This window comes from Physeter macrocephalus, chromosome 20 (assembly GCF_002837175.3).
Source record: "Physeter macrocephalus isolate SW-GA chromosome 20, ASM283717v5, whole genome shotgun sequence".
In the NCBI taxonomy this organism is placed as follows: Eukaryota; Metazoa; Chordata; class Mammalia; order Artiodactyla; family Physeteridae; genus Physeter; species Physeter macrocephalus.
The window spans coordinates 46,717,260-46,732,080 of NC_041233.1; the positions used below are offsets into that span (position 1 = coordinate 46,717,260).

The 14,821-nt window shown below is 33.3% G+C and overlaps 1 protein-coding gene across 2 annotated transcripts in view; it reads left to right on the top strand.

Moving 5' to 3' along the window:
* Positions 1–12,824, top strand: part of PTEN (phosphatase and tensin homolog) — an 88,496-nt gene extending 75,672 nt beyond the window's left edge. For both annotated transcript variants that reach the window (XM_007125543.4, XM_007125544.4), the window contains 4 exons: positions 1,602–1,743; positions 6,759–6,925; positions 9,762–9,986; positions 12,354–12,824. In XM_007125543.4, coding sequence (XP_007125605.1) covers positions 1,602–1,743; positions 6,759–6,925; positions 9,762–9,986; positions 12,354–12,539 — 720 coding nt within the window. In that variant the 3' untranslated portion in view covers positions 12,540–12,824. The remainder of the gene's footprint in view (positions 1–1,601; positions 1,744–6,758; positions 6,926–9,761; positions 9,987–12,353) is intronic.
* Positions 12,825–14,821: the final 1,997 nt, after the last annotated feature.

Sequence of the window (14,821 nt, forward strand, 5' to 3'; positions counted from 1 at the left end):
CAGGCTCAGCGGCCATGGCTCACAGGCCTAGCCGCTCCGCGCCATGCGGGATCTTCCCGGACCGGGGCACGAACCCGTGTCCCCTGCATCGGCAGGCGGACTCTCAACCACTGTGCCACCAGGGAAGCCCTCAATGATAATTTTTAGCATTAGTGTTTGTAGCAGCTATTCAAAGCAACACTGTTTTATTGCCATTTCTTTAAGAAAATATGTAGAACTAAAAGTCCAGCAATTCCAAAATTATACCTTAAATATAGGTAGAATTTCTAAAACTGCTGATTCAGATTTCTGTAACGTTTTGTTGTTTTAGCATACTTTTGTCAAATTGCGTTTAGTGTTTAATCCTCATGAGTATCCTGTGAAGATGGTAGTCTTCATTTTCCTGTAGAAACAAAGTTCGTGTTTTGACTGTCAACATTCAAATCCAGGTCTTCTGATTATATGATTTTTGTACTATAGCCAAAATCTTAGATCATTAGTCCTGATTTGAAATGGCTTTTATCCATTATTTGGCATTTTATGTATTTTTTAAATTGTAATTAAATCATGCTGACCTTTAAAAAAGAACCAAGAATACTGAAACAAATACCTATATACCTGCCATTCAACATACTTTACTTTAAATTCACTTAAATGTACTTTCTACTTTTCATTGGGGAAAGAAAAGTATTTATGTCCAGAGTTTTTAACACATTGGGATATTTAGGTGCCAATATAACATCTAAAAGAGAAATATTGCAAATTCTAAGTTAAATGCTTAAATTATTCGGAAGTCATATCATGTAATAGGAAAAGAAACCTTAGATAAGTTCCCTAATACCTCACTTATTCAGCATCATTAGTGAGTGCATTGCTACACACAGTAGATTTTTTTTTTTTGAGATAAGTCAGGGTCCCCATTTAAACACCACATGAATTGTATATATTTTTAGCACTGTAATACTTAACTTTTCTAAAATATATATTTTCCTGGTTACATGCAAAGAGGTGTATGTAGCTCAGGGACATCTCTAAGTAGCTTTGTTATCAAACTATTGCATACATTTATGTCAACTGCATGCTCTTGTTTTTGTTGGGTTCTAAAGCCAGCATCACTTTTTGCTGCTGCTATTTCTGCCTCCTAAAGGCAATATGCCTTTATCTGACTTGCTGGTTCTGATATGCTTTTGCCTGGAAAATAGGTATCCAAGTTTTTGAGGAATTCTGTGTTTAATAAGAATCTATACATGCTTGTGGGGAACCCTACGTGTAAAGAGCACAGCTGTAGTGCAGAGGCCTTTGACAGTTATTTTGGATATGCAGTGGCCTTTGCTTATTGGGTACATGGGTCAGAGATTGTTGTGACCATTGAATAGATGGGGGTGTTATGATAATTGTATTTTAAGGGAGAAAAGTTATTCTGATGTTTCCTTTATATTGATGTTGCTTTGATTTACTCTATTACTGAGCTTGATTTAAATATTAAATCATTTAAGGTCAAATTTCTAATGTATATATGTTTTTCAATGGATACAACCCAGTTACCATAACGATTTAGTGAAATAACTATAATGGAACTTTTCTTTTGAATTTGGCTTTTCTTTTTTTTTTCTGTCCACCAGGGAGTAACTATTCCCAGTCAGAGGCGCTATGTATATTATTATAGCTACCTGTTAAAGAATCATCTGGATTATAGACCAGTGGCATTGTTGTTTCACAAGATGATGTTTGAAACTATTCCAATGTTCAGTGGCGGAACTTGCAGTAAGTGCTCTAAATTCTCATCCTTTGATGTACTGGAACACTTTTCATAACATAGCTAGAAGTTTATATAAAAGTCTAAAAAGAAATTTACCACACTTAAAATTTATGCAGGTTTGTATATTTCTTAAGTATCCAAACTAATTAATTAGCTCAGTTGTTCAGCACAGTGGGCTATGGAAGCTAAGACCATTGGGTTTTAATGTCTTTGAAGCCAAATTATATTTATGAAAGAAATATTCTGTGCCGCAGCTACCAGATGCAGCCTATATTCTGACGAGATGACTAACATAACCTATCCCGTCAGCATGAGAGCAGCATTGGGATTCATCCCTTTACTGGTGTTACAGGGCAAGGACCGGCTCCTTGCTATCTTAGTAAGACTAGAGAGTAATAGTAACGGTGCCTTTACTGGTGTTACAGGGCAAGGACCGGCTCCTTGCTATCTTAGTAAGACTAGATAGTAATAGTAACGGTGATAGGGACGAGAACAAGAAAACGATGATAAGAGATGGCAACAAGCCGAAGTATATTGAATGAATAGGGTAGATTCAGTGTGTGTGGAGTATTAGAGAAAACCTGGATTTAGATCTGAGTTCCAGTGCTAGATTTGTCCTTAATGTGCTGTGTAACCGAGGGCACATCATCTACCTCTCTTTGTCTTTGCTCATCAATAAGATGAAGATATTTTGAAATCTGAAGCTTCCTAGAAAAGTACTAAATAAGGATCATGTCACTGATGTCTGCCTCTAATTTATTTCTCTCTTACCCTAACCTTTATAAGCCTACCTCAGTCACCCTGGTCCTGTTTTGCTTCTCTGCTATTCTTCGCCAGAGTTCTTAGCTAAACTGATAGGAACCTTAATACTTTGGCCCAAAGCAGGTAGTTAAGGGAGAACACATGCAAGAAAGTATTGTTCAACCCTGTAAAAGACCAGACTGTTGCTGCTTTTTTCTGTTACAGAGTTTTTTATATTAGTTTCTACCTTGGAAGTGATCAGCCATGTTTTCATGTTTAAGAACTGTGTTTTATTTATTCAGTATACAATTTTGTAGTTTCTAGATAAGATACCACTGTATTATTTTTTCTAATACCTCTAATAATATTTCAGTGATATTCTGCAATTTGTTGATGGTTTCAGTTTTTAGCTTAAAGTTTGCTTCTTGACAGTATTTATGTAATTTAAAATTTTTCTGACCTTAATTTATACCTAGGGAATTAATTTCTTGATGTTGTTTATCTTTGTCAGATAGGTGTGATCACCTTCATTAGATCTTTTCTGTATTCTTAGGGCAAATAACTTTATCAGAGTCCACAGATCTATTAACACAGCATATGAAAGGCTTCTAAGAGACCTCATTGATGCTTTTGTCATCTCAGTACAATTTTAAAAACTCCTGAGTACAAGGTACTAGGCTATCAGAGATGATTGGCACAGGAACTTTAGATTTATAGTGGAGAAGGGAAAAGGAAGAAAATAAAAAAGCTCACGCTCTTCCTATAGTATTAGATATCACTGTAAGAGCCAAATGGTAAGGTATAAAATATTAGAGAAATAATAAGAGAGAGAGAACATTCAGTTCAATAATCTCATCTACTATAATTTTTTTTTCACATTGGTCTCTCTAGCAAACATCTGTCAGTTCTGCTCTACATTTAAATGGGGTGTGTGTGTGTGTGTGTGTGTGTGTGTGTGTGTGTGTGTGTTGGATCTCTCAGTGTATTACATTTAAACTTCTCAACTTACTACTGAAATCTTTTTAATCTTTACCAATTTGCTAGTTCTCTGTTTATGCACCATGATTTAATACTATGTAGTAAAGCTGTAGTATAAGTAATATATAACTAATGGGAGGTTGTATGTGTAAATCATAAATGGTATATTTAGAAAAATGAAGTTTGCAGGGATTGTCAAATAGTTTTATGAAGGAAGTCCAGCTCTTTATTGAACATTTGAGAAAGCATACAGTTTAGATTGGCCTTAAAACCAAAGAAAGTATTACAGGCAATAGGAAATAGCTTGAATTGAAGCACAGCAGAAGGAAATGAGCTAGACAAGAAATATAGAGATGGAGAATAGAATAGGAACGGAATGTGTGGCTGACTGTTGGAGGACTCCAAATGGGCATATCGGACTTGATTTGATAAATACTCTGGTGTCAGTGGTCATACTAGAGGCTTAATAAGCTGTATTTAGGTACAGTTTTGTAGAAGGTAGTGATTGCCAGAGGGAGAAAAATGGTGGAAAGGAAAGCAGTTATGTGACTTGCTTTAAGCCAGATGTGCTTTGCTTGGGCAATCAAATGAGATGTGATTAGTTTTTCTTTTGCCATTTATATCTAAATATTTTGTCGAAGTTTTTATTCTGGTCAGGTGAATAATTCACAGAAAAGAGAAGACAGAAAAGGGAATCCAACTGAGACTTGGAGACATGAATGTTCATATTTTGGTTTTAAACATGTTGTAAATCAGGTAAAGGTGAGCTATTTACATGAAGATATTTAGTGGGTACTTGAAAGTATGGATTTGAACTTAGGTGAGAGATATACCTGATATTTTGAGAAGCATTAGGAAAGAGACATAGTAGTTAAGCCTTTCATGTAAATTTGGCGTGGGGCTAGAAGATGGGAAGGTCCAGAGGAAAACAGGGTGAGGGCTGAGACAAATAGGATTTTTAACAGTTTGGGTTCAGGAGGAGGAAGAGGAATCAAGTCAAGAAAACAAACCATGTGAGAATAAAGTATCTTCTGCGAAGTTGTCAGGGGTTAACAGCCTTTTTCTTATTTGAGTATTGTCTTAATATTTCTAAATAAAGGAAAAGTTATTATCTTCTGTGTATCTAAAAGGGTTGAAAAAGTTAATAAAAGATGATCAGTGTGATTTTTCTCTCATACTATATCAATATGCATATATCCAAGAAAACTTAATTGTAATTTTTGTCTGCTACGTATCAGTCTCTTCATTTCTTTTTTTTAGAACACAGTCGATCATATCAAAGATATATATATCAGAGTTGTGTCTTAGAAGTCAAAAGAACCATACTAATGTTGGACAACTATTAAGTTTGGTCTTATCTATCTAAACTGTGAAATTCACATTGTAAAGAAAATTATTTTCTTTAGTGATTTGAAGAAATATTTTCTACTTATTTTTATTAAAATGTTTTAGCTTAGTGTTGCTTAGATATTTCCTCAAAAACTAATTTCTAATTAGATTATCAATTGTATATATAATTCTAAAGTTCTTGAAGGTACACATTTTAGATGTAGTTTAATTGAAATCGGGCTTACACAGTTAATTTGCTTTTTAAAGTCCTAAGATCAGGATTATCAGATTCTGAATTAGTGGAGTTTGAATTAGTAAGATTACAAGGCATTTCCCTCCTGGTTGATTTTTATCACAGCTTTGAAATCATACATTGTTTATTTGCTTCTTCAAGCTAGGCTTCCCAGTGAAATTTTCAGTATCAAATAAAGTCTTGTAAAATAGCTCCTTGTACTTTGAATCTTTAGTCAAGGAAGTGAAAATTATTGACAGGTTGTTAGTGTAATGTTTCCCTTTTTTAGAGTTCCTTTTTCTCATGATAAATGTCTCACAAATCCATATTGGAATAATCCCTCATGCTTTTATGAAGCCTACTATTTATTATGTGATTGATGATATTGCTTTAGGTATTATATAGATGAGCCAGTAGGTGTTTATTACACTGGAAAATTTATTTAGCCTGAATAAGCTTTTTGCCTTGTCCTCAGTTGTTGGTCACATTGATAAAGACTGTGATACTTCTTTTTTTTGTCTTTAAAGATGATGCTTTTTAGTGCTGAGAACTTTATGTCTATATATATGTATTTCTCATGCACTTTATGCAAGCTTATGTTTTTATTTCTTGATTATCTTGGTACGTTTTGAAACTTCAAGACCCACTTCTTACCTCCTCAGGTTAATTACTTTTTTTCCTAATGAACTCTTGTTTTTGAACTTGGTGTACTACAAATGAATTATACTTAGTCAAATTATTTAGGTAACTTAAAGTTTTTAAAGTCCTAGGATCTTAATGTTCATGACTTTAAATTCTGTTATTAATGTCATTAGGTATAAATGTATTTATGAGTAGATTTTAAAAATAAAAAACATAATCCTTGCCTGTTCACACTTACCTACCTTTTAGTTGCATTGCTAATATAAGCATGATACATCTTGAGAGGTCATATTTTACCAGTTATTTTAAAACACACATGGGTCAAAGCCAAAATACTTGTTAATGAAAATGGAAGTGTGTTTTGGAGAAGGGGGTTGTGCTGTAATTTGTACTTGATGTCTATTGCATTTCTTTGCAGACTTTTCAAATCTCTTTCCTCCTGTTTCTTGTGGTGGTGGCTTTATATACCTTTAAAAATAAAATATGAGTTATAAGTAAAATTAATTATGGTTAATATTTTTATAAATATTGAAACTTGTGCTTATGGAATATATTATAACTTTGTTATAGATTATATTCTCTTCTTGTGAATGTGTAATGATTGGTATTTTGTGGTTTTTATTCCATGGTAGAGACTTTAAAATACTGCAGCAAATACCTGTTTTAAAAGTTACTTTTTATGCAGTTCATTTTAATTCTTAAAATAATTTATATTAGATTTTAACATTGTAATGTTGAAATTTTGATATTACTGTACAGTGCTAGAAGTCCAGTCTTGGTACTTACTATTTATGAAATAGAATTGACTTTAATACCAGTAATAGAACCTTAAGTTGAAGGCTCTAATTAGGGAAAACCTTGTATTGATTTTATTTTGCCCTAGTTTATTTCTGCTGATTTGTTTTATTTATGTATTTATTTATTTAGCTATCTATTTATTATTTTCTATCCACTGATTTGTTTTAGATCAGGGGTTAAAGATGCAGAATTACTACTTTGTGTATATTGCTAATATTAATTATCAAAATAGCTTTTGACAGTTTGACAGTTAAAGGTATTTCCTGTGAAGTAATACTAGTTATGTATTTGACCACGCAGATCCTCAATTTGTGGTCTGCCAGCTAAAGGTGAAGATATATTCCTCCAATTCAGGACCCACACGACGGGAAGACAAGTTCATGTACTTTGAGTTCCCTCAGCCATTGCCTGTGTGTGGTGACATCAAAGTAGAGTTCTTCCATAAACAGAACAAGATGCTAAAAAAGGTTTGCACTTTACTTTTATTGGGAAAAATGTCCAGAATAGCCATACCTTGAATAGTAACCTCAGATCATTTGCTTAAAGCATTTAGTTAGGCAGAAGTCATTCTGTAAGGAGAGACTAAAAGATGTATTTTATGACTGACATCTAATGAATCATGAATGATTTTCTGTTAGATCTGCACATGCTTTGCTTACTATGGCATCAGTGAGCCATTATTAATGGTAAATAGTCCTATTAGAAGGAAATGGCCATGTGGCATTATAATTTGAGATGAATTTTCCTTAACTTAGGTTATGCATATAAATTTTACAAAAGTATTAAAGATTGCATACATATCCCATTCAATCAGTTACAGTCCTTTTAGAAGGGACGATTAATTACTGAGAAGTTAACATGGGACCATGAGTTTGGAAAAAAAATTTGGTCTGTATGTATAAATAAAATCTGTTTTGTGGTCTTGTGTAATGACACAAACCACTTTTCCCCCATTTTGGTTAATGTTTCTTGAGACTGGGTCATTTTATATTTAGCTTCCTCAAATTTACTGAGTATTTCGATTTTTAGTTAGGAGAGAAATAAATATGAAGAGGAAGTAATAAAGAATGAAAAAGTGTGGTATTATTTAAATACGCAGGTTTAGAAAGTTAGTGAGGTTTGCATCTCACTGAGCTATATTTAGAGAATGCAGGGGCTCATTTTAAAACAAACTGTCTTGGTTTAAAATATTAAGTGTGAACATTTAAGGTGAACCTGAGGTGCAAAATTTTTAGGTAGTAATGAACAAAAACATTAGCTGTGTATATTGTTACTGCCTCCTTAAACATACCAGATAGTGTATTCCTAATCTTTAGACAGTCTCTGTAATAGGATTGATTACATTTTCCTGAATTTTAGGTTTTTTTTTTTTTTTTTTTGAGAGAAAATAAGAGGAAGCTTCATATACTACAAAAATTTTAACCTCTATTTTGACTTGTCAAAAGAAGTATAATTTCCTTTATCCAGAATCCAGGTAGCTGGAAAAATCACAAAATGTAAAACTGATTTTTTTCACCAGAAACCCATTTCCTACATGTTCTGTATAAATAAAAGTTAAGTATATCTCAGTAACTTTGAAAATATATTTTTCAATAATCCAAGAAGTGTTAACAAATGTTTTAAAATTAAGGTAAGTAATTTTTTTCCTTCTATTCACTGTAAGACTGGTACACATAAGATTTTATGTTTTGCTTTTAAAAATAGGCACCTGTATCACTGTTTCCCTATATGTTTAGGAGTGTACTAATTCTTATTCTTCTAGTTCTTATCACCTATACATTGTATTAACACATGTAAAATTGAAGATTAAGTTAAATATTTATAATAATTTGTGTATCTTGAATTACTTTACATTTATTTCCATTTTATGCGATTTTCCTTGCCTGTTATAAATGTTTGTTCTGATTTAAACAAGAACAGTTTTACTATAATCAGTACATTAGCAGAATCTACATTTTTTGAATTTTTTTTTTTTAATTATGCTCTTTAGCTCTGTAGGGAAGTGAATTTTTTTTTTTAATTAATTTATTTATGGCTGTGTTGGGTCTTCGTTTCTGCGCGAGGGCTTTCTCTAGTTGTGGCAAGCGGGGGCCACTCACTCTTCATCGCGGTGCGCGGGCCTCTCACCATCGCGGCCTCTCTTGTTGCAGAGCACAAGCTCCATACGTGCAGGCTCAGCAATTGTGGCTCACGGGCCCAGTTGCTCAGCGGCATGTGGGATCTTCCCAGACCAGGGCTCAAACCCGTGTCCCCTGCATTGGCAGGCAGACTCTCAACCACTGCGCCTCCAGGGAAGCCCCCGTTATTTGAAATTTAAATTCTACTAGCTTATTTTCTTCTGACTCTGAGTAAAATATGTGTCTAGTTATTACTAACTCAGTAACTTTGCTAAAATGATTGAAATTAACAATATTTTCAAAGACTACCACATATAAAATTGCTATGCTAGGTACTGTTAAAAGATACAAAGACATTTAAGACATAAGTTACTTAAGGGTTTTACCATCTTCCTGGGAAAATAAACTTGAAGATAAATTAAAATAAAAGATTTAAATGGCAGTTTAAGGCACCAGATAAGGTGTCATGGGGTTGTACATCATTAATTGTCAAATAATGCATACAGGCCAGTTCCACTAATTAAGAGAGAGAACATTTTCTGTGTTGGTCAAGAAAGGTTTGAAGTAATGAACTTCTTATGTGGTTTTTGATTTACAAGACCTCATTATTAATAAGTGATTTTTTAAAAAATAGGCATTTTATAACAACAAAAAGTTGAAGTTCTTACCCCCCCCATATTGTATTATGAAAAATTTCAAACATACATTGTCATGCAAGAAACTGGAGCCACTTAATGTTTGTATTGCTGTAGAAGTAAAAATGTATCTGCCTTGCTTCCTTGGGAAGTTGTAGTGACATTTTAAGAACTTTTGGTAAAGTAAATTTTGTAATAGCTTGTTGAAATAAAATTAAATCCATTTTTTAATATATACATATAAACTCAACACTTTTAAAAGCTAGTGTTAGACTAGAAAAGGAGATATTTTACTTAAAGTATTCAAGTAAGTTTATTTAGAGCTTGTGGAATTACATTTTTGGTCTAGATTTGAATTAAAGGAAAAATCCTATGTGAATTAGATGCAACAGATAACCCACAGATTGCCCAGTATTAGTCTCTGTGTTTACCTTTATTCAGAATATTAATGACACATGGCATAATTTGTTCACTTCTTAGGGCAAATGTTGAATATAAGTAACATTGTCTTTTTTAAAAAAGTTTTATGTCTGTTTTCTTTTTTTTTTTAGGACAAAATGTTTCACTTTTGGGTAAATACATTCTTCATACCAGGACCAGAGGAAACCTCAGAAAAAGTAGAAAATGGAAGTCTATGTGATCAAGAAATTGATAGTATTTGCAGTATAGAGCGTGCAGATAATGACAAGGAATATCTAGTACTCACTTTAACAAAAAATGATCTTGACAAAGCAAATAAAGACAAGGCCAACCGATACTTTTCTCCAAATTTTAAGGTCAGTTAAAAACATTTTGAGGAGTTGGTGAGTGGTTCTGTGTGTGTATTTGTTTTATTCTAGGTGTGTAGCTGGTGAAAGACTTGCTTGGCTAATTTTTAAATTACTTATATTCATAAGCATTGTTTATTTAGCAGTAAGGTGAAAGTTTCTAATGAAATCCAATGCACAGAGAGTCAAAAGGCTACAGTTTCCTTACCCTATTCTTTGTTACTTGGTGAAATCTGGGGCATAGGTTAGGGAGGGGATTTAAGTAAGTTGGATATGAAGTAGGAATAGGTGAAAAAAGAAGTGGAAAGGAACTCAGCCCTTTGGGAATGATTCATATGGAATGTTCTCACTGCTTTTACTCTTGTCCCCCTCTAGTTTATTCTCAACTCCTTAGAGTGATCTTAAAAATGACTTGATCGTGTCACTCCTGTTTATACTTTTTAAAGACCTTGTGCTTTTTTGATGTGACCTGCAGGAACCTGCATAATTTAGCACAGGACTACCTTCTGCATCTACTCTAGCCACATTCTCTCCCTGCGATTCACTCTCAGACCTGGTCTCTTTTCAGTTCTTCAAAATGCTATACTCTTCTGCCTCAGGTCTTTACAATTCTTTCCCTTCTCCCCGAACCTCTCCACCCTTAGCCTTTCCCTGCCCTTCACGTGGTTGTCCCTCACATTCTAACCTTAGCTTCAATCTCATGTGCTCTGTAAGTCCTCTGATCATCCTCCCCTCTCCTTCTCTTTTTAAAACTCTGTCTACTTTCTCTTATTATGGAATTATTTGGTTCATTTTACTTTTATCTAAATGTGATATGTATGTGTATATTTCTATTTATATTTCTAGATGAGAATTCTCCAGGTTAAAAAGCTGACTTGTAAACATTCCCAAATGGTGGTTTGCCATTTTTTTCTTCCCCTTTCCTATTTCTTATTCTACTTCATTTTTCTCTCTGCCTTTCACCATACCCTCCTCCTTTCTCTTTTTAAATTCTCTCCGTTCCATTTTTATAGCATGTAGCAAACCTAATCATAGCTTATAAGAATATTGCTAGTAATAATAAAAATAAAGGGGGGGGCTACCTGTTTTAAGTGAAAATGGATCTAATAATAAGTGCCTTTAGATCTTGTATTTAGTAGTGTCTTCTAGAATTCGTAGGTTTCCATTTACTTTCTTTTCTCTGTCTATATTTTACTCAATTATTAGCTTTTAAAATGTAACTTCCTCTAACTTTATTATTTTCTGTTTTAATATTGCAAGAGGTTTTATATTTGTAATTACAAATAAAAACTATTTCAGTTATCAGTAAACACATGAGTGAACTATACAAATATCTGGGAAAAGAGTGAAGAGCTGGTGCAGAAGCCCTGAGACAGGAGTGAGCTTGGTTTATTTGAGGAGCACTAAATAAGAAATTGTTTTGACTAAACGCACATCAGTCCAAGTGTGAAGACGTTGAGTGTTTTCTGCACCGGAAAGATGTAATCTGAATTTTGTCTTTAAAAGTTTACTCTGTCCCCTTCTTTAAAATATAGACTCGAGAGGGGCAAGAATGAAAGCTGGGAGGCTAGTTGAAGGTAGAATTAAAAGGATTTACTGATGGATTGGATATTGGATGTAAGAGAAGGAGAAAAATTGATAATGATTCTTGGATCATGGGGGAGGGGCTGTAGATATAATAGAATGATCAAAGGAATTGAAGTCAGATCTAATTTAAATCCCACATCCACTACCTACTAGATATGTGACCTTTAGCAAGTTCCCTAACCTTTCTGAGCTATAGCTTTCTCTCTTTTAAAATAGATACCTACCGTTTAGAGTTGTTTTGACAGTTATTTCAGCTCCGCCTATAAGGCTGTTAGTTCACTGTTAAGAGCACTGTAGGATATTAACTTTCTTATTACTCCCTTTCGGTGAAGCTTTTAGGGCGAATGGAATCCTAAATATCATTGTTAATGAGTATTTTACATAGTGTAGTATTTGTATTTTTTAGTATTGTTTGTATCAGAAAAAATTTCAGGTAAGTAGTTAAGTGAAACATTCTTTTGGAACTCAACTCTGTGAGTTGAATTTTGTGATTGAAAATAGATTATGTGGACTATTGAACTCAATACATTTCTTTTGCAGAATTATTTGGTTAAAGCTTGTAACATGCCTATTAAAAAATATAGTATATTAAAATCCCAGTTTCTTTTCAGTATATACCAAGAAAGAAAATGTAGGAAATCTTAAGAAGAGGGTCATTTAAAAGGCCCTTTAAAGATCATATGTGTCATAGTGCTTAAAAATGAATCTGTCAAAAATATGTATCTTTAAGTAATTTAAGATTAGTCAGATTTATGGATTTTCCATTTACACTTTCTCTTCTTTCTCTAGGTGAAGCTGTACTTCACAAAAACAGTAGAGGAGCCATCAAATCCAGAGGCTAGCAGTTCAACTTCTGTAACACCAGATGTTAGTGACAATGAACCTGATCATTATAGATATTCTGACACCACTGACTCTGATCCAGAGAATGAACCTTTTGATGAAGATCAGCATACACAAATTACAAAAGTCTGATTTTTTTTTTATCAAGAGGGATAAAACACCATGAAAACAAACTTGAATAAACTGAAAATGGACCTTTTTTTTTAATGGCAATAGGACATTGTGTCAGATTACCAGTTATAGGAACAATTCTCTTTTCCTGACCAATCTTGTTTTACCCTATACATCCACAGGGTTTTGACACTTGTTGTCCAGTTGAAAAAAGGTTGTGTAGCTGTGTCATGTATATACCTTTTTGTGTCAAAAGGACATTTAAAATTCAATTAGGATAAATAAAGATGGCACTTTCCCATTTTATTCCAGTTTTATAAAAAGTGGAGACAGACTGATGTGTATACGTAGGAATTTCTCATTTTGTGTTCTGTCACCAACTGAAGTGGCTAAAGAGCTTTGTGATATACAGGTTCACATCCTACCCCTTTGCACTTGTGGCAACAGATAAGTTTGCAGTTGGCTAAGAGGAGTTTCTAAAGGGTTTTGCTACATTCTAATGCATGTATTCGGGTTAGGGGAATGGAGGGAATGCTCAGAAAGGAATATGTTTTATGCTGGACTCTGGACCATATACCATCTCCAGCTATTTACACGCACCTTTCTTTAGCATGCTACAGTTGTTTATCTGGACATTTGAGGAATTGGCCGCTGTCACTGCTTGTTATTTGTGCATTTTATTTTTTTTAAGCATATTGGTGCTAGAAAAGGCAGCTAGAGGGAGTGAATCTGTATTGGGGTACAGGAATGAACCTTCCACAACATCTTAAGAATCCACAAATGAAGGGATATAAAAATAATGTGGTCATAGATAAGAAACACAGCAACAATGACTTAACCATATAAATGTGGAGGCTATCGACAAAGAATGGGCTTGAAACATTATAAAAATTGACAATGATTTATTAAATATGTTTTCTCAATTGTAATGACTGCTCCATCTCCTGTGTAATCAAGGCCAGTGCTAAAAGTCAGATGCTATTATTACCTACATCAGTCAACAACTTACATTTATTTTATTAGTTTTCAATCGTATACCTGCTGTGGATGCTTCATGTGCTGCCTAAAAGCTTCTTTTTTCTCATTAAATATAAAATGTTTTGTAATGCTGCACAGGAAATTTCAATTTGAGATTCTACAGTAAGCGGTTTTTTTTCCTTTAAAGATTTATGATGCACTTATTCAATCCAATAGATGTCAGCCGTTCCACCCTTTTGACCTTACACATTCATTACAATGAGTTTTGCAGTTTTGCACATTTTTTAAATGTCATTAACTGTTAGGGAATTTTACTTGAATACTGAATACATATAATGTTTATATTTAAAAGGACGTTATTTGTGTTAAAAAGGAAATTAGAGTTGCAGTAAATTTTCAACACTGCACAAATAATGTCATTTACTTTTTCAGTAGAAATTGTCCCACATAATGCTTTTATCAATTTGCTATTGAAAGAATAGATTTTTTTTTAAATGTGCAGTGTTGAATCATTTCTTCATAGTGCTAGAGTTAGGACTAGGGCTTCAATTTCACTTCTTAAATATCATATATTTGATATGCCCAGACTGCATACGATTTTAAGCAGAGTACAACTACTATTGTAAAGTTAATGTGAAGATATGATTTAAAAGAATTTTTTTCCTCCAGAAATTTGGAATCTTTCAGATTATACCTTGACCTTGAAACATTTGACCATCCAGCCAGTTTATTTCTTAATGGTGTAAAATCTCATTTTCAATAACTTATTGGTGCTGAAATTGTTCACTAGCTGTGGTCTGACCTAGTTAATTTACAAATACAGATTGCATAGGACCTACTAGAGCAGCATTTATAGAGTTTGATGGTAAATAGATTAGGCAGAACTTCATCTAAAATATTCTTAGTAAATAATCTTGACATGTTTTCCATACCTCGTCAGTTTCATTCAACAAATAAAATTTTAAAATTTTTAACAAAGCTGTTAGGATTTACACATTTATATTTAAACATTGATATATAAAGAATTGATTGACTGCTCATAAGTTAAATTGGTAAAGTTAGAGACACCTATTCCTAAGATCTCATCATTGAAATTTATATGTCACCTTGTCTTTCATAAAAGCTGAAAACTGTTGACTAAAATGAAAATCAGCTATTCATGTTTTGAAGATGATTATTAATACTGTTATTTGTTACAGTTTTGGGCACAGTATATTAAAGCGTAACTTGTATGGTTCCAATATGTAACATGGAGGGCCAGGTCATAAATAATGACATTATAATGGGCTTTTGCACTGTTATTATTTTTCCTTTGGAATGTGAAG